Raw genomic sequence first — 18,819 nt, 5'->3', positions numbered from 1 at the left:
TTTGGAGGCCAACATTTTCCCATTCTTCCAGTGGAGTTCTAAAGCAGAAGAGCAGGAAATTCCTATGTGAAGAGGTCCATAAAAAGGCCCAGTAGTTGACTGTTCAGCTTCAATGAGAAAGTTCTAGCTATGTCAGCATCATTATTCTTGCATCATAATCCTAACCATTCTCAGGTATCACACTATGTTTAAAACTACATATTTACTCAGCAGTAGGTCCCATGGAGCTCAGTAAAACTTGGCCCTCATTAAATATGTAGGGATTCAGCTGGAAAGCACACAGGGTTCTTTCATCCATAAGCCTGACTGATTAGTTTACATTTGTAAACTGATTTGGTGCATTAAAATGTGATTTTAAGTACACAGGTGCCATTCTCACAAATGGTCACACAAATCAGAGAAAGGAAAAACTGAAGAGGGAGGAGATATGCACAATCCTTATCATCATTAAGACAGACTAATGATACCAAGTTGTGATCCAAAACACTATGCCAATGCTAAGGTGCAAAGCAGTAACGTCTATTTTGTAATGTAGCAATTTTCTAGTGTCAGGTAGAGAACTACCCAACAGTACATTGCTAGTCACACAGAATGGGAAGGAAGGGGCCTCCAGTGTTGAACATGACTGGGACAGCACTATTAGCAGGCAACATATGAAAACTGCCTGAACCCTGTACCCTTAAGTTAGTATTGGTGTCTTGGAGGAATTTAACATTAGGGCAGCAATGCAAGACAAACTCTCCACTCCCCCACCCCAATGCAGAGCAGTTAACTATATCAATTTTAAGGTTTACTATATATTAAAAAATAGTCCATACACACAAAAATATTTGTTTAATTGGAAACCATACATCAATCTGCACTTTTATACTGGAGTGCAGGATTGTAAAACCAGGTTTTCTAAAGCCAGGCCTACTGTTCCAAATAAGATCAATTCTTCAAAAAAAAAAACAAGAGGGGGGGACTAACAGAGAAAAGAATAAAATTTCGAGATTCAATTCACACTCACAGTTAGTTTGTTAGGCATATCATTATGCATCTTTCTTGCTCTGACTTATATTACCCATCTTCTTTTTTTGATGGTCAACATTATCCTACAGACAGAAGGTATGTAGCTTTGCTACAGCTAATTTTGTCATTTTGCTTGGGAGACAGCAGACAAGCCAGAGGGAGAGTTCAACACTACCCCAGGAGCACATGTCTCCAGACTTTCAACTGGAGCCGAGTGTATCTCCCAAACCAGCTACAACTATTGCTATCTTTTGGTGAGAGGCTTAGTTTTAAGAGGAAGAGCCCAGGCTATTATGACCACTTCCTTAATGGTTTGCTCTAGAACCTAAACCCACTCCATTTCCTGTATTAGCATTCAGGTGACCTTTAATAAAGTACTGATTAAAGTATGATTCATCTCCACATATGTAAGCCAGGAAGATATTCTCAAACCACAACAAACCACTTTGTTTTAAAAGGCTTGAGGGGCAGAGCAAAGGATCAAAAGTCTGCATCCAATATCTGTTTTCTTTAACAGAAAACATACTCAAAAAGTTTCAGTCGTAGGACATATTTTGCCTATCAATGAGACTATAAAATCACAGTATCAACACGCAAAAAATCCTCTTCAGAAGAATAATTAAAATTTTACAATAGCCATGTTGGGTAGCTGGCTGAACAAACACCACACACTTCACACAAGAATAAGTCAACTCTGAATAAGGATTTACTTGAACAGAATCTTGCAAGGATACACTACACTCAATCTCATTTTAAAGGAGCTGACTGGATTTTTATACAACATAGCCCCTGGCATTTTAAAGGAGACCCCCTGGAGAATGGAATGGAGAATCGGAAACGCAACATTTCAGACCCAGGCTGCATTTGCCTTTAATACTTTTGTTTAAAAGTGTGTTTGAAACATATGGTTGCTTTTATCATGTTTTTAGCTTCTTTTCTGAGGAAGAGTTCTCAGAATCTGTGTCTTCAAACTCTGCTCTGTGCCTTTTCTGTCGTCCATGAATTTGCAGGCCATCATTGTCTGCGGGATGCAACTCTGCAACCTCCTCTTTCATGCTAACGCTGTGACTAGTAGAGTCTGCGGCAGACAGGCAAAATTCCTTGTGTAAGGATGTGCATGTCTGCACATGGCTGCCATTCTCCACATTTATGTGTAATTGTCTTCCTTGGGACACGGCCTCCTCCTCTCCTAAACTTTGTCCATTATTAAGGTAGGAAGAGCGAGGGTGTAAGTGGCCATTATTGTGGTTTGCGCAGGGATTATCAGTGTTCCTCTCTTCACTCTCATCTATTAGGTTTCTAGAGCAACTTCCAGGCCCACTACAGTTGGCAGCATTAGAAAACGAATCCTTAGAAACAGCCAAAAGCTTGGGGCTGGAAGGTGGTTGGCAGTTCTGACTGTTTTTATGTTCCACAAATCCTGCCCCTTGACTGCATGGCTCTTCAGTACAACTTTCTTGGCCAATGGTTTTCCCATTCAGCTTCTTTGATTCAAAAGAATAATCCATAGACCCATTGCCCCCCGTGTCATGGGAGAGGCTTTCTTGGTCTCCCAGCTGTTGCTGATCATCGCATTCATGCTCTGGTCCATTTCTAGAGTATTCACCTGAGCTGTGTTCCTTGAAGGTTTCTTTCTTGCAGCTTTCAATAGAAGAATCCTGGCCACCTTGAATTTTCCTGCTAGTTCCTGGTCTTCCCTCAATTTCCCCAACTCGTGAGGATTCACCATCTTTACTAGCTGTATAAGACATATAAGAATAATGAAGCCACCTGAAAGCTCTGTAGATCTTCCTATCTACTGATTCACTTTCTGAGCAAGGAGAGACCTTTTCCTTGGGGACTTCTGTACTAGGAGCACTTCTTTCTGGTGACGAAGTTGGAGAAGGGGAGAGATCATCCACTTTGATCTGGGGGTAATCATAGATGTCCTCACCTATGTAGGTGCTTGTGTTTTCTGGATTTGCACTAGTCCTTTCTTCCTTTTGCAGTTTTGATCTGTGTCTCATTGCATTGCGCTGCCGGGTTGAGGAACGACGCTTATTTAGTTCCTCATCATCTTCTGAGCTGCTACTGCTGCTGCTAGAGCTGCTAGAGTCATTCTCTTCAGGGCTCGGGGACCTTGGTCGTGGAAAAAGATCAGCATCCAGCTCTGTCTCACATGTATTTTCATCAGAATCAGACTCATTAGAAAGGGCCAGGAGACGTTTATCTTGATACCTCCTAAGTGCAGACAACCGTTGCCGACGAGTAGCTACATCCTCTCTGGCTGGAGGAGATTCTGTAGATCTCAAGGTTCCCAGGTTATAAGCAGCTTCATCAGATTCTTCTGCCATGTGAGGTGGGGAGTGGCGCACGGAAGTGGACGACTCTGATTCACTATAACCTGAGCGTTCGCTTACTCCGGCATGGAGCTGTAGGATAGTGCTTTCACTGAGGTCACTGTCCGAGTCAGAACTCCAGCCCTCAATCTCCCGACGGACCAAGGAGTCAAAAAAGGCCATCATTCGTGGATCCTCTTGGACTGACTGATTAGCATAATCATGGGACAAACCACTGCCACTGTTCAGTACAAGACTAATATATTCTTCATGAGTGTACAGGCAGCGTGAATCATCCTCAATTTTACCATCCAGATCTCCTGTACATCCAGGCTGCCTGTAGGGACTCCAGATCTGAAAAGTAAAAGAAAGAAAGAAAGAAAGAAAGAAAGGATAATCTGCACACAGTTTTAAGGCTTTTTATCCAATTTATCTGTATTGCTATAATCTTAAGAGTATGAAAGAAAGCAATCAATGCAATAACTTTTAACATGGCTGGATTTTACAGAACTGCTCTTTTAATTCCGTTCCATGGATTTGTTTAATTTCTAAGGCAACATCTTCCTCATTAATGCCTTCAAAAATTTAAATCTAATTTTGTACTCTACTGTAAGAGTTGTTTACTTGTGGGTGGGGAGAGAGGGTGTATGAGAAACACTTGATTGCTTTCTGAATAACTCTAGGCACTAGTTTCCCAGGAAACTGGAAATACTAGAGATGTGCAAATGTGTTATATTAAGTTGCCATTTCTATACTGGAGAATCTCCAGAGAATATGCTTGTGGCACATTACTGACTCCTGCACACTTTGGCACTGTCAGGGTCAAGGTGGGGTGATAGCGCAACTGGACAGGAACTCTGGACATTTCCATCCACACGTTTCCATGAAAGTGAAGGAAGAGGGAAGTGTCTGATTTCTCTTTGTCCTACCAAGGTTCCATTACCTGGATAAATGTGCAGTTTAAATTACACTATCATATGTATACATGTTGAAAGTAACATAAGAATTACCTTGTGTACAAAGAAAAATCAAGTGTACGCTGTACACAGAAGCCCTGTTCACATGTTAAAGTGAACACGCATACATCCAGCAAGCGTGTAAATCAGTTTGTAAGGAGGAGCCAATGTGTGTTCATTTTACAAATGAAACTGGGGAACAGTACCTAGATAAATGTGGGTATATTTATTATCTGTTCAGCTACACATGTATTGAATAACATGAGAAGGCCTGAAGATGATATACAGGATGTATTTATCTGTTTACTGCATGTATTACCCTGTTGTTGCTGCATTGTTTCCAACCAATGTTATAATCATTTTTCTAAATTGTACTCTTGCACTCTGTATCAGGTGTACCATGTTATACTTACTCAGACGTCTGTAGTCCGAGTCCCAGTAGACTAGTAGACTAGATGTAATTTATTAGATCTAACTTCATGTTCTTTATACTGTGTAACTGGCTTTGAGTCTCTGTGAGAAAGGAAGACTAAATATACTATGTAAAATAAGTAAAATCAAGTGTCCACTATACTAATATTGTACCTGCATTCACTGTGATGTGTAGCCTTGTACAGATGACCTGATGCTTTCTAAATGCTGCAGATCACGGAGAGAACACTTACAAGTGGAAATGTCCTCCACGTGTAGATGCCATGCTCAAGGGCCAGCAAGCACACAGAGGCAGAGTCAGCATGCGTATGCCCATTCTTCTCCATGTGTGGAGTTAATGCATGGACAGGTCATCTCTACAGGTCTTGCATAAAGGGTTTTCACTGCACCTGTCTTTCACACTAGTCCCAACCTTCTCTCTCCTTACTCCACTTAGAAAACCAGAATCTTTACAAGCAAGCACATTTTCAACAGGTTACATTAACAGCATAGCTTGAATTTTGGGAAAAGGGTGCAGGACTACAAAAGAGCTCTGCAAAGGAGTAAAAGCCTGTTACTGGCATTCAGCAGGAAGCCTCAGGCTCCTGTCATGCACTGGAAGAACGGTAGAATTACTGGGACCTCAGAATAAACAATCAAGCATATTCTGTGTTATGCTCGCACACACTGAAATATCCAGAGTAACACTCTTACTGCAAATGGGGATAATGAGACAGATGATGGGGCAGATTTCCCCATCAAATTATTTGTGGGGGGTGGAAGTAGAGACAGATATGAGCCTCTCCACGGCTGTCTCCATAGAAACAGGAGTGCAGAGATCTTCCATTTCTTACATACCGTAGTAGTGTGCTTTGATTGTAAAATAAGTGATGCCTTACTACTTTCCTTCCTACATACTTTTGACAAGCTGCCCTAGCTGTCAATATTCAGTTCAATACTGCCCTCCTGCTGACAACTCTTCACAGGCTTCTCTGGGTTTCTCTATAGAAATATTCACAGGCCATCTCCTTTGCCTGCCACCACAGCAACTTCTGTACCAGCAATAACTTCCTCACTGACCTTATTTAACTTCCCTGAAGTGTCTTTTTTTGCTTTATATTTCCCATTCCGTTTAAAATCTCATATCTAATGTATTCCACACACAACTTCTTCTATTCCACAACTTTATTCTTCTATCACCTGGCCAGGTTGAGTTTCCAGTTCAGAAGTCAATAAAACAGAATTAAAATCCAGCCTTCAAATATACACACGCTGAAAAACTGAAAAAAACCCTGCAGCCACTACCACTTTCAACCTCCAGTATCTTCCAAAATAAAGTTTTAGCTACTCTAGTAATAGTATATCACCGCGGGGGCCAGATATATTTCTGCTTTAAGGAATGTTTACTTTGGAGCCACCACAGGCAATGCTTGTAGTTCTGCAGATTTAATATTGTATATATTAATAATAAAAGCATGGCCTCATCTGCTGATTTCAGCAAGTGAGCAGATTTATAAGGGATCACTCAGTACTTGCATGCAACATGGGATCTTGAGGGAGAGTCAGAACCAAACTACATGTGATGACAAGATCCATTTATTTATACGTGTCCACATATACCCATCTAAAAAAGGAAGTTTCTATTTTTAAAACAAAACACAGCATAAAGGTATGGGGAGCTACGCCATTGTTGTCTGCGGGGCTTTTTTTTTTTAATCAGGAACGCAGTTCTGGCTGGCTTGGTGTCAAAGGGTGTAGCCTAATATGCAAATGAGTTCCTGCTGGGCTTTTTCTACAAAAAAAGACCTGGTTGTCTGTTACTTTAAAGATTTTTTTCTCTTAGCAGCAGGCTGTTGAATGCGCCAAAGTGCAATAAGGCAAATCTGGGGAGGGGGCAGGGCTTAGTTCCTATTCCCCATGTGTTTCTTTTTTGTCAAAATGTCTCATATGAGCAGACCCTCCCTCCAAAGAGTGCAGGGTAGTCTATTATATGCTGATATACCTCTCCCATTTGAATTATTTAATTTTTGCTCCATCCTCTCTCTGAAGACCTCAGGGCAGAATACATGGCTCTCTCCTCCCATTCTGTCCTCATTGCCCCATGAGGTAAGTAGGCTACAGAGAGAGAGAGAGAGGCTGGCACAAGGCCACACTTCTCCTGAATAACGGAGTCTCTGAACTTATAGACACATACCAACAGTGTTTTGTTAGGCTCCCTGGAGCCTTGAAATTTTTCTACCTACAGTATGTCACAGACGTGAGTACACTCTCTCCCATTTTGTAAATATTTAAATATATCTTTTCATGTGACAACACTGAAGAAATGACACTTGGCTGCAATGTAAAGTAGTGAGTCTACAGCTTGTATAACAGTGTAAATGTGCTGTCCCCTCAAAATTACGCAACACACAGCCATTAATGTCTAAACTGCTGGCAACAAAAGTGAGTACACCCCAAGTGATAATGTCCAAATGGGGCCCAAGTAGCCGTTTTCCCTCCCTGGTGTCATGTGACTCGTTAGTGGTACAAGATATCAGGTGTGAAGGGGGAGAAGGTTATCGTTCTCACTACCTCATACTGGTCATTGGAAGTTCCACATGGCACTTCACAGCAATGAACTCTCTGAGGATCTGAAAAAAAAAAATTGTCGCTCTACATAAAGATGGCCTAGGCCAGGGGTGGCCAACGGTAGCTCTCCAGATGTTTTTTGTCTACAACTCCCATCAGCCCCAGCCAGCATGGCTGATGGCTGGGGCTGATGGGAGCTGTAGGCAAAAAACATCTGGAGAGCTACCGTTGGCCACCCCTGGCCTAGGCTATAAGAAGATTGCCAAGACCCTGAAACTGAGCTGCCGCAAGATGGCCAAAGCCATACAGTGGTTTAAGAGGACAGGTTCCATTCAGAACAGGCCTCACCATGGTTGACCAAAGAAGTTGAGTGCCGGTGCTCAGCGTCATATCCAGAGGTTGGCTTTGGGAAATAGACGTATGAGTGTTGCCAGCATTTCTACAGAGGTGGGGGGTCAGCCTGTCAGTGCTCAGACCATATGCCACACGCTGCATCAAATTGGTCTGCAGGGCTGTCGTCCCAGAAGGAAGCCTCTTCTAAAGATGATGCACAAGAAAGCCCGCAAATGGTTTACTATAGACAAGCAGACTAAGGACATGGATTTCTGGAACCATGTCCTGTGGTCTGATGAGACCAAGATAAACCATGACATTCCCACCACCATGCTTGACTGTAGGCAAGACACACTTGTCTTTGTACTCCTCACCTGGTTTCCGCCACACACGCTTGACACCATCTGAGCCAAATAAGTTTATCTTGGTCTCATCGGATCACAGGACATGGTTCCAGAAATCCATAGTCATTTGTCTGCAGCAAACCATTTGCGGGCTTTCTTGTGCATCATCTTTAGAAGAGGCTTCCTTCTGGGACAACAGCAATGCAGACCAATTTGATGCAGCGTGTGGCATATGGTCTAAGCACTGACAGGCTGACCCCCCACCCCTTCAACCTCTGTAGCAATGTCATGGTCTGGGGCTGCTTGAGTGCTGCCAGCACTGGGGAGCTACAGTTCATTGAGGGAACCATGAATGCCAACATGTACTGTGACATACTGAAGCAGAGCACGATCCCCTTCCTTTGGAGACTGGGCCGCAGGGCAGTATTCCAACATGATAACGACCCCAAACACACCTCCAAAATGACCACTGCCTTGCTAAAGAAGCTGAGGGTAAAGGTGATGGACTGGCCAAGCATGTCTCTAGACCTAAACCCTATTGACCATCTGTGGGGCATCCCGAAACGGAAGGTGGAGGTGTGCAAGGTCTCTAACATCCACCAGCTACATGACGTCGTCATGGAGGAGTGGAAGAGGACTCCAGTGGCAACCTGTGAAGCTCTGGTGAACTCTATGCCCAAGAGGTTTAAGGCAGTGCTGGAAAATAATGGTGGCTGCACAAAATATTGACACTTTGGGCCCTATTTGGACATTATCACTTAGGGATGTGCTCACTTTTGTTGCCAGCAGTTTAGACATTAATGGCTGTGTGTTGCGTAATTTTGAAGGGACAGCACATTTACACTGTTATACAAGCTGTAGATTCACTACTTTACATTGTAGCCAAGTGTCATTTCTTCAGTGTTGTCACATGAAAAGATATACTTAAATATTTACAAAATGTGAGGGGGTGTACTCACTTCTGTGACATACTGTACACTCCCCTCCCCATGGCCCTATGACAATTCAGGAAAACTAGGAAAGAACAGGACAAGTGAGGACCAAACAATGCTACCTTACTGCCCTCAAAGGACTTCTTTTCCCTGCTGGTGCTTAAGTGTTCACCTAATTTTTTTTTAAAAAAACACACCAGTAATGAACAGATACCCCGATGTTCTGCAGATCCTCAGAAGGCTTTTATCCAACCTCCTGCCTAACTCTCCTCTTAACCTTCATTCCACCCCAGATCTACCTATGCAGCCCAGCGGATTATGTGTCACAAGGTACAAAAAGAAGTGTTTATAGGACAAGGGATTTGAATGCCCCAAGAAACTGAACCAAGGTACACATGGCAAAGGAAGCAAGGTACATATGCCAGTCACAAGCTATCTGACCTGAGCAAAAACATCTTCCTAATGAAACTGATACAGAATCTATTCACTGGATCCAAAGAACCAGAAGCAGGGGGTGGAACTCTGTGCCACTCAGTTACCAGTCACTAATCACAGTAGTCCCTAATGGGTCATGGGATAGGGTGTAGTGGGGAAAATAATTTTCACATGCATAGAGAAAGAAAATTAATATATTCTTTCTAACTCTAGGGGGAAGTGAAAAAGAGTCATTAGATAAACTTCATCTTTGTCTTTGCTTCCTCAGCTCAGCACAGCTTTATGGTAGCTGAGAATGTATGCTGTGTGCTCCATTCAATAGCCTTTAGTGGACTGTGGGGAGCATTGGCACAAAGAACAAAAGGGACGGTGGCTCAGTGGTAGAGCATCTGCTTGGTAAGCAGAAGGTCCCAGGTTTAATCCCTGGCATCTCCAAAAAAAGGGTCCAGGCAAATAGGTGTGAAAAACCTCAGCTTGAGGCCCTGGAGAGCCGCTGCCAGTCTGAGTAGACAATACTGACTTTGATGGACCAAGGGTCTGATTCAGTATAAGGCAGCTTCATATGTTCATATATATGTTCAACAAGAGTGAACAAGTACCATCTGAATAATGAAGTGTACAGCTGAGAAATTATTGAGTAATAATTATGCACTGAATAATTCAACTACACGGTAGTAGAGCAATTCTGAATTGCCAGGCTTTGAACTGGCTGCCTGATCCACAGTCCTGAAGTACTTAACAAGCTACTTGGATTCCAAAAAGACAATGAGAATAAATTGGTATAAATTAAAGCATACAATCAAAAGTCACTGCTGTGTGGTTTCCTAGTCAGAGGACTGTTCTACCTTGGGCATACTTAATTGAAAGATACCAACTCCACTGCAATTTTTGTGCACTACTTGAAACCAACAGGATTCAATCCCTCTTTACAAACATCCATTTATCACAGATAATGAGAAATGAGGAAGCTACACCTTAGAGAAAGAACAAAATAAATGAGTGAGAATGCTCAATAAGGAGGAAATACAGTACATTTAAACAGTTATCAGCAAAATGAGACTTGTTTTATCGGCACAGCTCACCTTTATAATCTTTTCAACACCAGAAGAGCAGATCATATAGGTATGGGGATTAAATCGGACCTGGTTTACAATAGACCGATGACCTTTCAACACCATGAAGGCACCGTTAACCACCCTGCCGATCCCACCTGAAAAACAAGAGAGGAGTTGAACTGGACCATACCCCATAAACACAGCCTGATTACAAGAATAATTATCTACCCATAGGGCTTTTTTTTTTTGTAGAAAAAGCTCCGCAGGAACTCATTTGTGTATTAGGCCAAACCCCCTGACACCAAGCCAGCTGGTACTCCGTTCCTTTGCATCCTGCTCATATAAAAGCCCTATCTTACTCATAATTAAACTAAGGTAGTACCAACACTATTGGCAATAATGGGGTTCCACCCCCCCCCCCCCACAAAAGGGAAAGGTTCTATACCTGCAATCTGAACCTAAAAAACCAGAAGCCTCAGCAACTGAACTGATCAGATGTATATGGCTGTTTCGAAAGCATCATTCAGTGCTTCAGGGAGAGGCCACCATTTACTTCCTTGTGTCACCTATCAATTGGGAGCATTATGCACAACTCATCTTGATAACATTTTTAAACGTTCTTTTGAAGTAATGGAAGCCAGTAAAGCATACAATATTCACGTTTTAAGTACTTTGCAATGGCCTGAAAAATGTATAGTGTCAGTTCCATAAAAAGGACAACTGATGTTACATTGACATTAAATCCACATTGAGTAAGGAACAAATGGTGGTGGAAGATTCAAAATAATATTTTGGAGGAGAAAATCCATAATAGGTAGGGTTGCTGGCTGTGGGTTGGGAAATACCTGGAGACTTTGGATGTGGAGCCTCAGATGGCAGGGGTTAGGGAGGGCTTCAGTGGGATATAATGCCACCAAATCCACCTTCCAAAGTGGACACTTTCTCCAGGTAAACTGATCTCTGATGCCCAGAGATCAGTTGTAATAGTGGGAGATTTCCAGCCACTACCTGGAGGTTGGTGACCCTAAGAGCAGGCCTTACTATGGGGCTATATGCAAGGAATAAAGGGTCTTATTCAATGTGTAGAGTCAAGGTGACTTCCACCAACTGAACATCCACTCCCCCCCGCCACATATAATCTCTCGATACAGAGATTAATACTTAAGATTCTCACTTCCAATTTTTGCTTATTCAATGGATATGCAGTTGTTAGTTCTTTCTTTCATGACTTCCAGATCTCATCATTCAAATTGTTTGCTTTGTTAAAGAGATATCACATTAGCCCAGCACTCAATTTGTAACACCAGGGCTTTTTTTGAGCAGGAACGCACAGGAAAGCCGTTCCGGCTGGCTTGTTGTTGTGGGTGTGGCCTAATATGCGAATGAGTTCATGCTGGGCTTGCCTTTTTTTTTTTTTACAAAAAAGCTCTGTTTAACACTGAAATAAAAATAGTTTTTTGAAAACAGTGAATACTGGAATGGGGAGGAAAGACTCACTGGCAACAAATAAAACTGCATTTGAAGGCAAGTGCCATTGCTGGAGTATTCACCAAGCTTGGCTGAGTGAATAATAGCAGCATGGTGCTTCTCCGGTGGTCTGGTCAGTGGGTCGGTCCGACTACTGGGTATAGGCTCCTCCTCCTCATCACAGGGTCGGGTCTTCCAACTGATCCGGAGGGGGGGAGTGGCCTATACCTCCCAGAACTCTCCAGTTTTTTCCCGGCCCTGCAAGAAGCAGGACGGCTTTCTTCCGAGCGCCTTTGGAGAAAAGGGCGGGAGATCCGGACGAAGAAGAAGAACGAAGGCCGGGAGCGTAGGGGTTGGTCCCCAACAAAACCGGCAGAGGGGCAAGCTGTCGGAGGGCTACTCGTGAGTAGACCCGATTATCAGAGACGGCAGAGCCCTCTGGAGCTCCGTTTCCTCGCGGACGCGACAAAAACAGAGCAGGAGGAAAGCGGCACAAAGCTGCGTGAGCCCGAAAACTGCAGCGCGGTGAGTCGCCCGGCAGTGGGAAAGGGCCTGGCATGGTCGGGAAGATCAACTAAAGCCCTGGGAAGAGGCATGGTACAGACAGAACTGCCTGGAGCCCAAACTGCGTTGCAGTGAGACGTATGGCAGCGGGGGGAAAACCCTTCACGGGGGCCGTTAGAGGGACCGAGGGAAGGGTGGAAGACGCCTTAAGATCCGACAAGGGGCTCAGTGAAGGCATGTTGCCTTCCATCTTAGGCTTTTCGCGCCCTTTAATTTTCTTATTGCCTCTACTTTCACGTTTGTTTCCAGTGACGCAGGGAAGCAACGAAATGGCAGCTAGTTTAAAGAGCAATTCCCCCAGTGAGTTTGACCTGCCTCTTCTGTCAGGAACACTGGCCTCTCAGCAGGAGGCTCAGAACCCTGATCTTTCAGGGGAGGATGCCAAGGCAAATTTGCTGCAATGGCTTAAGCAAGAAATGTTAAAAGAGCTGGGGCAGGACCTCCGTCAACACCTGGACTCCCCTGCTTCCTCGACGACGCAAAAGAAACAAGAGGGAAGGAAAAGAGGCAGAGATACCAGCCCTAGTGACTCTCTGGAATGGCGACCTAGGGGCAGGTCTCATTTAGGTTTAGACTCGCCTCTTCTAAGTTCGGCTGAGGAGTCGGAGTGCTCTGATCAACAGTCAGACAGGGAGGAAGGGGAGCTTTCAGATGAGGAGGAACAGCCTGCTACAGTGCAATCTCGGCTCTTTCCCCTCGAATATTATTCAAAATTGCTCCCTAAGGTTTTAAGGACCCTTAATTTTGTGGCAACTCCTAAAGAAAAGGAGGAACTGGATCCTGACCTTCCTACAGGCTCAGGGGAAATGATGCCAAAATTGAGTAGCTCTCAAACAGGGGTTCCTTTGCCAGCTGCCTTTTTCGCTATGATTAAGGCAGAGTGGGAACGGCTGGCTAAGCCCAAGTTTTTTCTAAGCTCTATTCCCTAATTCCACAGGCCACTAAGAGGCTAAAGTTACCAACGGTAGATGACCCTGTAACTAGTCTTATCTCTAATTCGGTCCTGCCCATGGACACAGATGGTTTACCCAAGGATCCATGTGATAGAAGAATAGAGCAGGCCTTGCGCAAGGAATTTGAGGCATCGGCCTGGGCCATTAAAGCAGCCACAACATCCTCATTGTTTGCCAGAGCAATGTGTACCTGGGCTAATAATTTAGCAGCAGCGGATAGTGGAGCTCCTAAGGAGTTCAAGGACGAGCTGAAAAAGATTGCCTTATCTGCTGCCTTTGTGGCAGATAGTTCATTAGATACCATGCAGCAAGCGGCTAGAGCCATGGCCTGTGGCGTGGCGGCTAGACGCAACATTTGGCTTCGAAATTGGGTGGTAGATACTGCAGCCCAGGCTAGGGTGGCAGCGGTACCCTTTAAAGGAGCCTTGTTGTTCGGAGAGGGCCTAGATAGGTATCTCATTGAGAACAGGGATAAAAAGAAGGTCCTACCCTCTAAGGGTAAGGAGGCAAAACAGAGGAAATTCTTTCCTTCCTTTCGAGACTCCAAAAAGCCTTCTAGACCAGGCTCCTTTAGTTCCTTTAGAGGAAAGTGGCAACAGAAGGGGCGTGATTCTAAACCCTACTATTCTGGAAAGTCAGACCAGAATTCTAAACCCCCCTCAAAAAAGGGGGGATCCCAATGACTATGCTGGTCACCAGGCGACAGGGAGAATAAGGGGTCGTCTCTCCCTGTTCGCAGACATATGGAATCGTTCTATTCAAGACCGGTGGGTACTGGAGGTGGTGGCACAGGGCTACGCCATAGAGTTTCACTCCCTCCCTCCCAACCGCTTTCGTTGGGTCCTGTGGAAGCGGGATTTGGCCGCTCACAGAGCAATGTTGTCAGCCATTCAGCATTTGGTGGATATAGGGGCTGTGGAGTTAGTCCCAACACCCCATCAGGGGTTGGGAGTTTATTCAGTAATTTTTTTAGTGCCAAAGAAGAACGGGGAGTTCAGAACCATCCTGGATCTGAAATGGCTCAACAAGTTCATACAAACAAAGCATTTCAAGATGGAGACCTTCCGGTCAATGTTGCTAGCCATTCAGCCACAGGATTTCTTGGCCTCCTTGGATCTATCCGAGGCTTATTTACATGTTCCCATTCGGGAATCACACAGAAAATTTCTGCGTTTCTCCTACGGGGGGAAACATATTCAGTATCGGGCCCTACCATTCGGTCTGAAGTCCTCTCGCGGGTGTTTACAAAGATCTTGGTGACGCTGGTGGCGGAGCTGAGACTGCAGGGTGTGGCCTTGTTCCCATATCTGGATGACATTCTGGTGAAGGCGGGGTCATACCAACAATGTCTGGAGGGCATCCAGCAGACAGTGTCCATGTTACGTCATCACGGTTTTGTAGTAAACATGGAAAAGAGCAATCTTCTTCCCTCACAGAGGCTAGTGCACCTGGGGGTAGAGATAGATACGACCGTGGACAGAGTTTTCATGACTGTAGAGAGACAGGAGAAGTTCTGCTCCCTATTACAGAGGGTTCTGCAACAACGCAGGGTATCGGTTATGTCTCTAGCGCAGTTACTAGGGATGATGGTCTTGTGTCAGGACCTGCTGTTTTGGGCCAGGTTCCACACTCGACCCCTTCAGTTGTTCCTTCGTCCTTTCCAGGACATTACAGGGAACAAACTTCACAAACTGGTGACGTTGTCGTCAGAGGTGACAACCCAGTTACAGTGGTGGCTGGATCCGGTCCACTTTCTTCCGGGCCATCCTCTCCGCGAACCCCAGAGAGTATGTGTGACCACAGACGCCAGTCTATGGGGCTGGGGGGCTCACTCGCAGGATCAAATGATTCAGGGTCAATGGGAGCCCCACGAGATGAAGCGCAGTATCAACTTCTTGGAGCTCAGAGCAATTCGGCTAGGGTTGTTAGGTTTGCAGGCAGTCCTGATAGGTCGCCATGTCCTAGTAAAAACGGACAACTTGACGGCCAAGGCGCATGTGAATCGACAAGGAGGAACCCGGGTGAAATCTCTTCACGCCGAGGCGAAGGTTCTTTTCGAGTGGGCGGAAGCCAATCTCCAGTCGATCAAGGCGGTTCATGTTCCCGGAAAGGACAACCTGCTAGCGGATTGGCTCAGCAGACGTTTTCTAGACCAGATGGAGTGGGTGCTGCACAGAGATACCTTCAGTCTGATAGTGGACAGATACGGTCCAGTGTCGGTGGACTTGTTTGCCACGGCAGAGAATCGTCAGGTGGACAGGTTCTTCGCCAAAAACAGAGATGTAGAAGCAGAAGGGACCGATGCGCTCAGTGGCAAGTGGTCGACAGGGCTACTGTATGCCTTCCCACCCATTCCACTATTGCCCAGGGTGATTCAGAGGGTAGTGGAGTTAAGGACAGAGATGGTGCTGGTGGCTCCTTTCTGGCCAAGATGGGCGTGGTTCCAGGAACTTCTGAGGTTGTTGGTTCAACCCCCTTGGCGACTGCCAAGGAGGGACGATCTCTTGACTCAGGGCAACATGTCACATCCTCAGCCGGACTTGTTACAGTTGACAGTTTGGAGGTTGAGCGGTTGCAGCTCGAAGGTCTAGGTTATGCCAAGAGGGTGGTGGACACTATGTTGGCGTCCCGTAAATTCTCCACTAACAGAGTGTATAACACCACTTGGAAGGTTTTCTCTTCGTGGTCAGCCCAGCAGGGGTTGGATCCGCTGAAGGTGAACGTTCAAGGTGTTCTTTGTTTCCTACAGGAGGGGGCGGACAAAGGGCTTTCCACTAGTACACTTTGGCGTCAGGTGGCTGCCATCTCTGCTATCCAAGGGGTGCGGGGGCGTAAGGCTTTGTCCATGCATCCACATATTAGGCGTTTTCTGAGGGGTACTGCACTTCTCAAACCGCCACAGGTGCACAGGTTTCCTTCGTGGAAGTTGAATGTTGTGTTGAATGCCTTGTGTAGGCGTTCCTTCGAGCCCATGGCATCATGTGGGATTAAAGAACTGACTTTAAAAGCTCTCTTTCTAGTGGGAATTACCACGGAACGTAGGGTGTCCGAGTTACGAGCCCTTTCTGTTGATAAGGAAATCTGTGTCTTTCATAATGATAAGGTGGTGCTTAGGCCAGACCCATCTTTCATCCCTAAGGTTAATTCTATTTTCCATAGGTCTCAGGAGTTGGTGCTTCCAAATTTTTGCCCCAATCCTAAGTCTCCCAAGGAAAGGGAGTTGCACTGTCTAGATGTTAAGAGGGCACTCAGCTTTTATGTTGAGCGCACAAAAGACTGGAGAAAGTCTGACTCTTTGTTTGTGTCTTTCAGTAAAAGGTCACAGGGACGAACGGGTTTCCACTTCCTCTCTTAGTAGATGGCTGCGGGAATGTATTGTTCTGGCTTACAAGGCCCAAGGTCAAATCCCTCCGGATGGGATCACGGCTCACTCTTTGAGGGGTGCTGCGACATCAGCAGTGTATAGGTCCTTTCCTTCTTTGGAAGCTGTGTGTAAGGCAGCAACTTGGAGGTCAGTGCATACCTTTACCAAGCACTATAAGGTAGATAAGTGGGCTTCGGCGGAGGCGGCCTTTGGGAGGCGTGTGCTGCAGCATGCACTCTAAACAGGGAAGCCGGTCCCACCCAGGGATGTACAGCTTTGTTACATCCCAGTAGTCGGACCGACCCACTGACCAGACCACCGGAGAACGGAAGATTTGTATCATTTACCGTGAAGCTTCCTTCTCGGTGGACTGGCAGTGGGTCGGTCCGGCCCGCCCTTTGGTGGTTGAACGGCTTCCTGGGTTTTGGAGATGGATTCTGGAGCTGGTTCCTTCTTTTGGAATAAGTTACTGTACTGTGGTTTGCAATGCTCTAGTTCAATTATCCATTCTGTATGGTGCATTAAAGCATAATAAAATTGTTCTCCTCGTTTACTCGGTAGTAGAGTATGTTTGATGGGGAGGATTTGGAAGTTATTTTCTATAGGGGGATGCGGCTTGGATACAACTGGAGAGTTCTGGGAGGTATAGGCCACTCCCCCCCTCCGGATCAATTGGAAGACCCGACCCTGTGATGAGGAGGAGGAGCCTATACCCAGTAGTCGGACCGACCCACTGCCAGTCCACCGAGAAGAAAGCTTCATGGTAAGTGATACAAATCTTCCGTTCTCAGTCTCTCACTTATGCCCCCCTAAGGCCACTCACCTGCAACTATTACATAGGGATGGATTACTGCTCTGCTAGCTCTGGATTGGAACTGGCATTAGTACAGCATTTAGAAAGAAGCCTTCTGAATGGCCCATATTCTGGGTTCCCACTAGGTCTTAATAACTGCAAACAGTCATCAACTCCCTGACATGTGCAACTTTCTTTCCAGCTAAAACCACATTTCCCAGTTCTCAACATGCATCAGAACCATTGTGCAAAGGTGCGCCAATTTCTTTTCTTAAAGCTCTTATCTTTGTTCAGTGGACACACATTCCAGGAGAAAAACAACTCAAGTAAAGAGAGAAGGTCTGGTCAGCAAACTCTTCAAAAGGAATTGCAAAAGCAGAGAACAAACTGCGCACCAGTTGTTTTCTGTCTTTGCTGTAGTACAGTAGTAATAAAACAGATGTAAGTCAGTGAAGTTCTTTGTAGGTAAGAACTGCACCTAAGAATATTAGAAGCACAGTAAAGATCCTCCATGGATTCTTTTACCATCCATGAGCAAGTTGATTTTTGCCTCCCTGATTCATTGGTCAGTACCTGAATTTCTCTTCTTTGTTTGCATTATATCATTGCTATTACTTCACACCCACTGCAAATGCATCTGCTCTGATATATTTTATCACTTTCAAAATAATAGGATGAGCTCTTTATGAAAAGCTTAGATTCTCTTTAAACAAATACCCTAATATACAATATTTCCTTTAATCCCTCCAGTTAGAGAGCAACATTCTCCATTAAGCAGAGCAACTTGAACAACCAGTTCGACAATCTGCAAGAGATAGCTAGGTGTTCACTGGCATTATGTTTCCAGAACTACTGCCTAACAGGTACAGTGGAGATAACTGTGTCAAGAGGGAAAGATAAAGCACTTCCAGCCAAATGCAGACTAACCAGTGAGAGTTTGTAGCTGGGGCTGAGCACAAACCGGCTCACCAACTAAGGTTCATTACAAACTTTGACCATTTGGTGGTTCACAGAATGAAGTTCATGGCAGGGCAACTGACATGAACTTTCCAGCTGTTCCTGGGGGTTGGTAAATGGATACATTACAGACTGTCTCCACTTGATCAACAAGTTACCAAACTTTAAAGCAAGGGAGGAGAGATTGTAATACTGTAATTTCTTTTATTAACTTCTTTTTTCCTGGCCTTTTTTTCAGATCCCTTTCTTTTTTATTTATTTCATTTTGTAATGCTACCAACCGTTCTTCTTTGGCCCTCTTATCTTTATTGTTCAATGTGATTAATAGTCCTCTCATTACTGCTTTGTAAGTGTCCCA

General features: G+C 44.9%; 1 protein-coding gene across 1 annotated transcript in view; it reads right to left on the bottom strand.

Moving 5' to 3' along the window:
* Positions 1 to 819: 819 nt before the first annotated feature.
* The window catches only part of DCAF5 (DDB1 and CUL4 associated factor 5), an 86,135-nt gene continuing 68,135 nt past the window's right edge, over positions 820 to 18,819 (bottom strand). The window contains exons 8-9 of the mRNA XM_060261142.1: positions 10,391 to 10,518; positions 820 to 3,683 (exon numbers count right to left, since the gene is read on the bottom strand). Coding sequence (XP_060117125.1) covers positions 1,929 to 3,683; positions 10,391 to 10,518 — 1,883 coding nt within the window. The 3' untranslated portion in view covers positions 820 to 1,928. The remainder of the gene's footprint in view (positions 3,684 to 10,390; positions 10,519 to 18,819) is intronic.

Source organism: Heteronotia binoei, chromosome 21 (assembly GCF_032191835.1).
Source record: "Heteronotia binoei isolate CCM8104 ecotype False Entrance Well chromosome 21, APGP_CSIRO_Hbin_v1, whole genome shotgun sequence".
NCBI lineage: Eukaryota > Metazoa > Chordata > Lepidosauria > Squamata > Gekkonidae > Heteronotia > Heteronotia binoei.
Note: the sequence above shows the minus strand (reverse complement) of the source record. Positions and strands in the feature narration are given on the sequence as shown.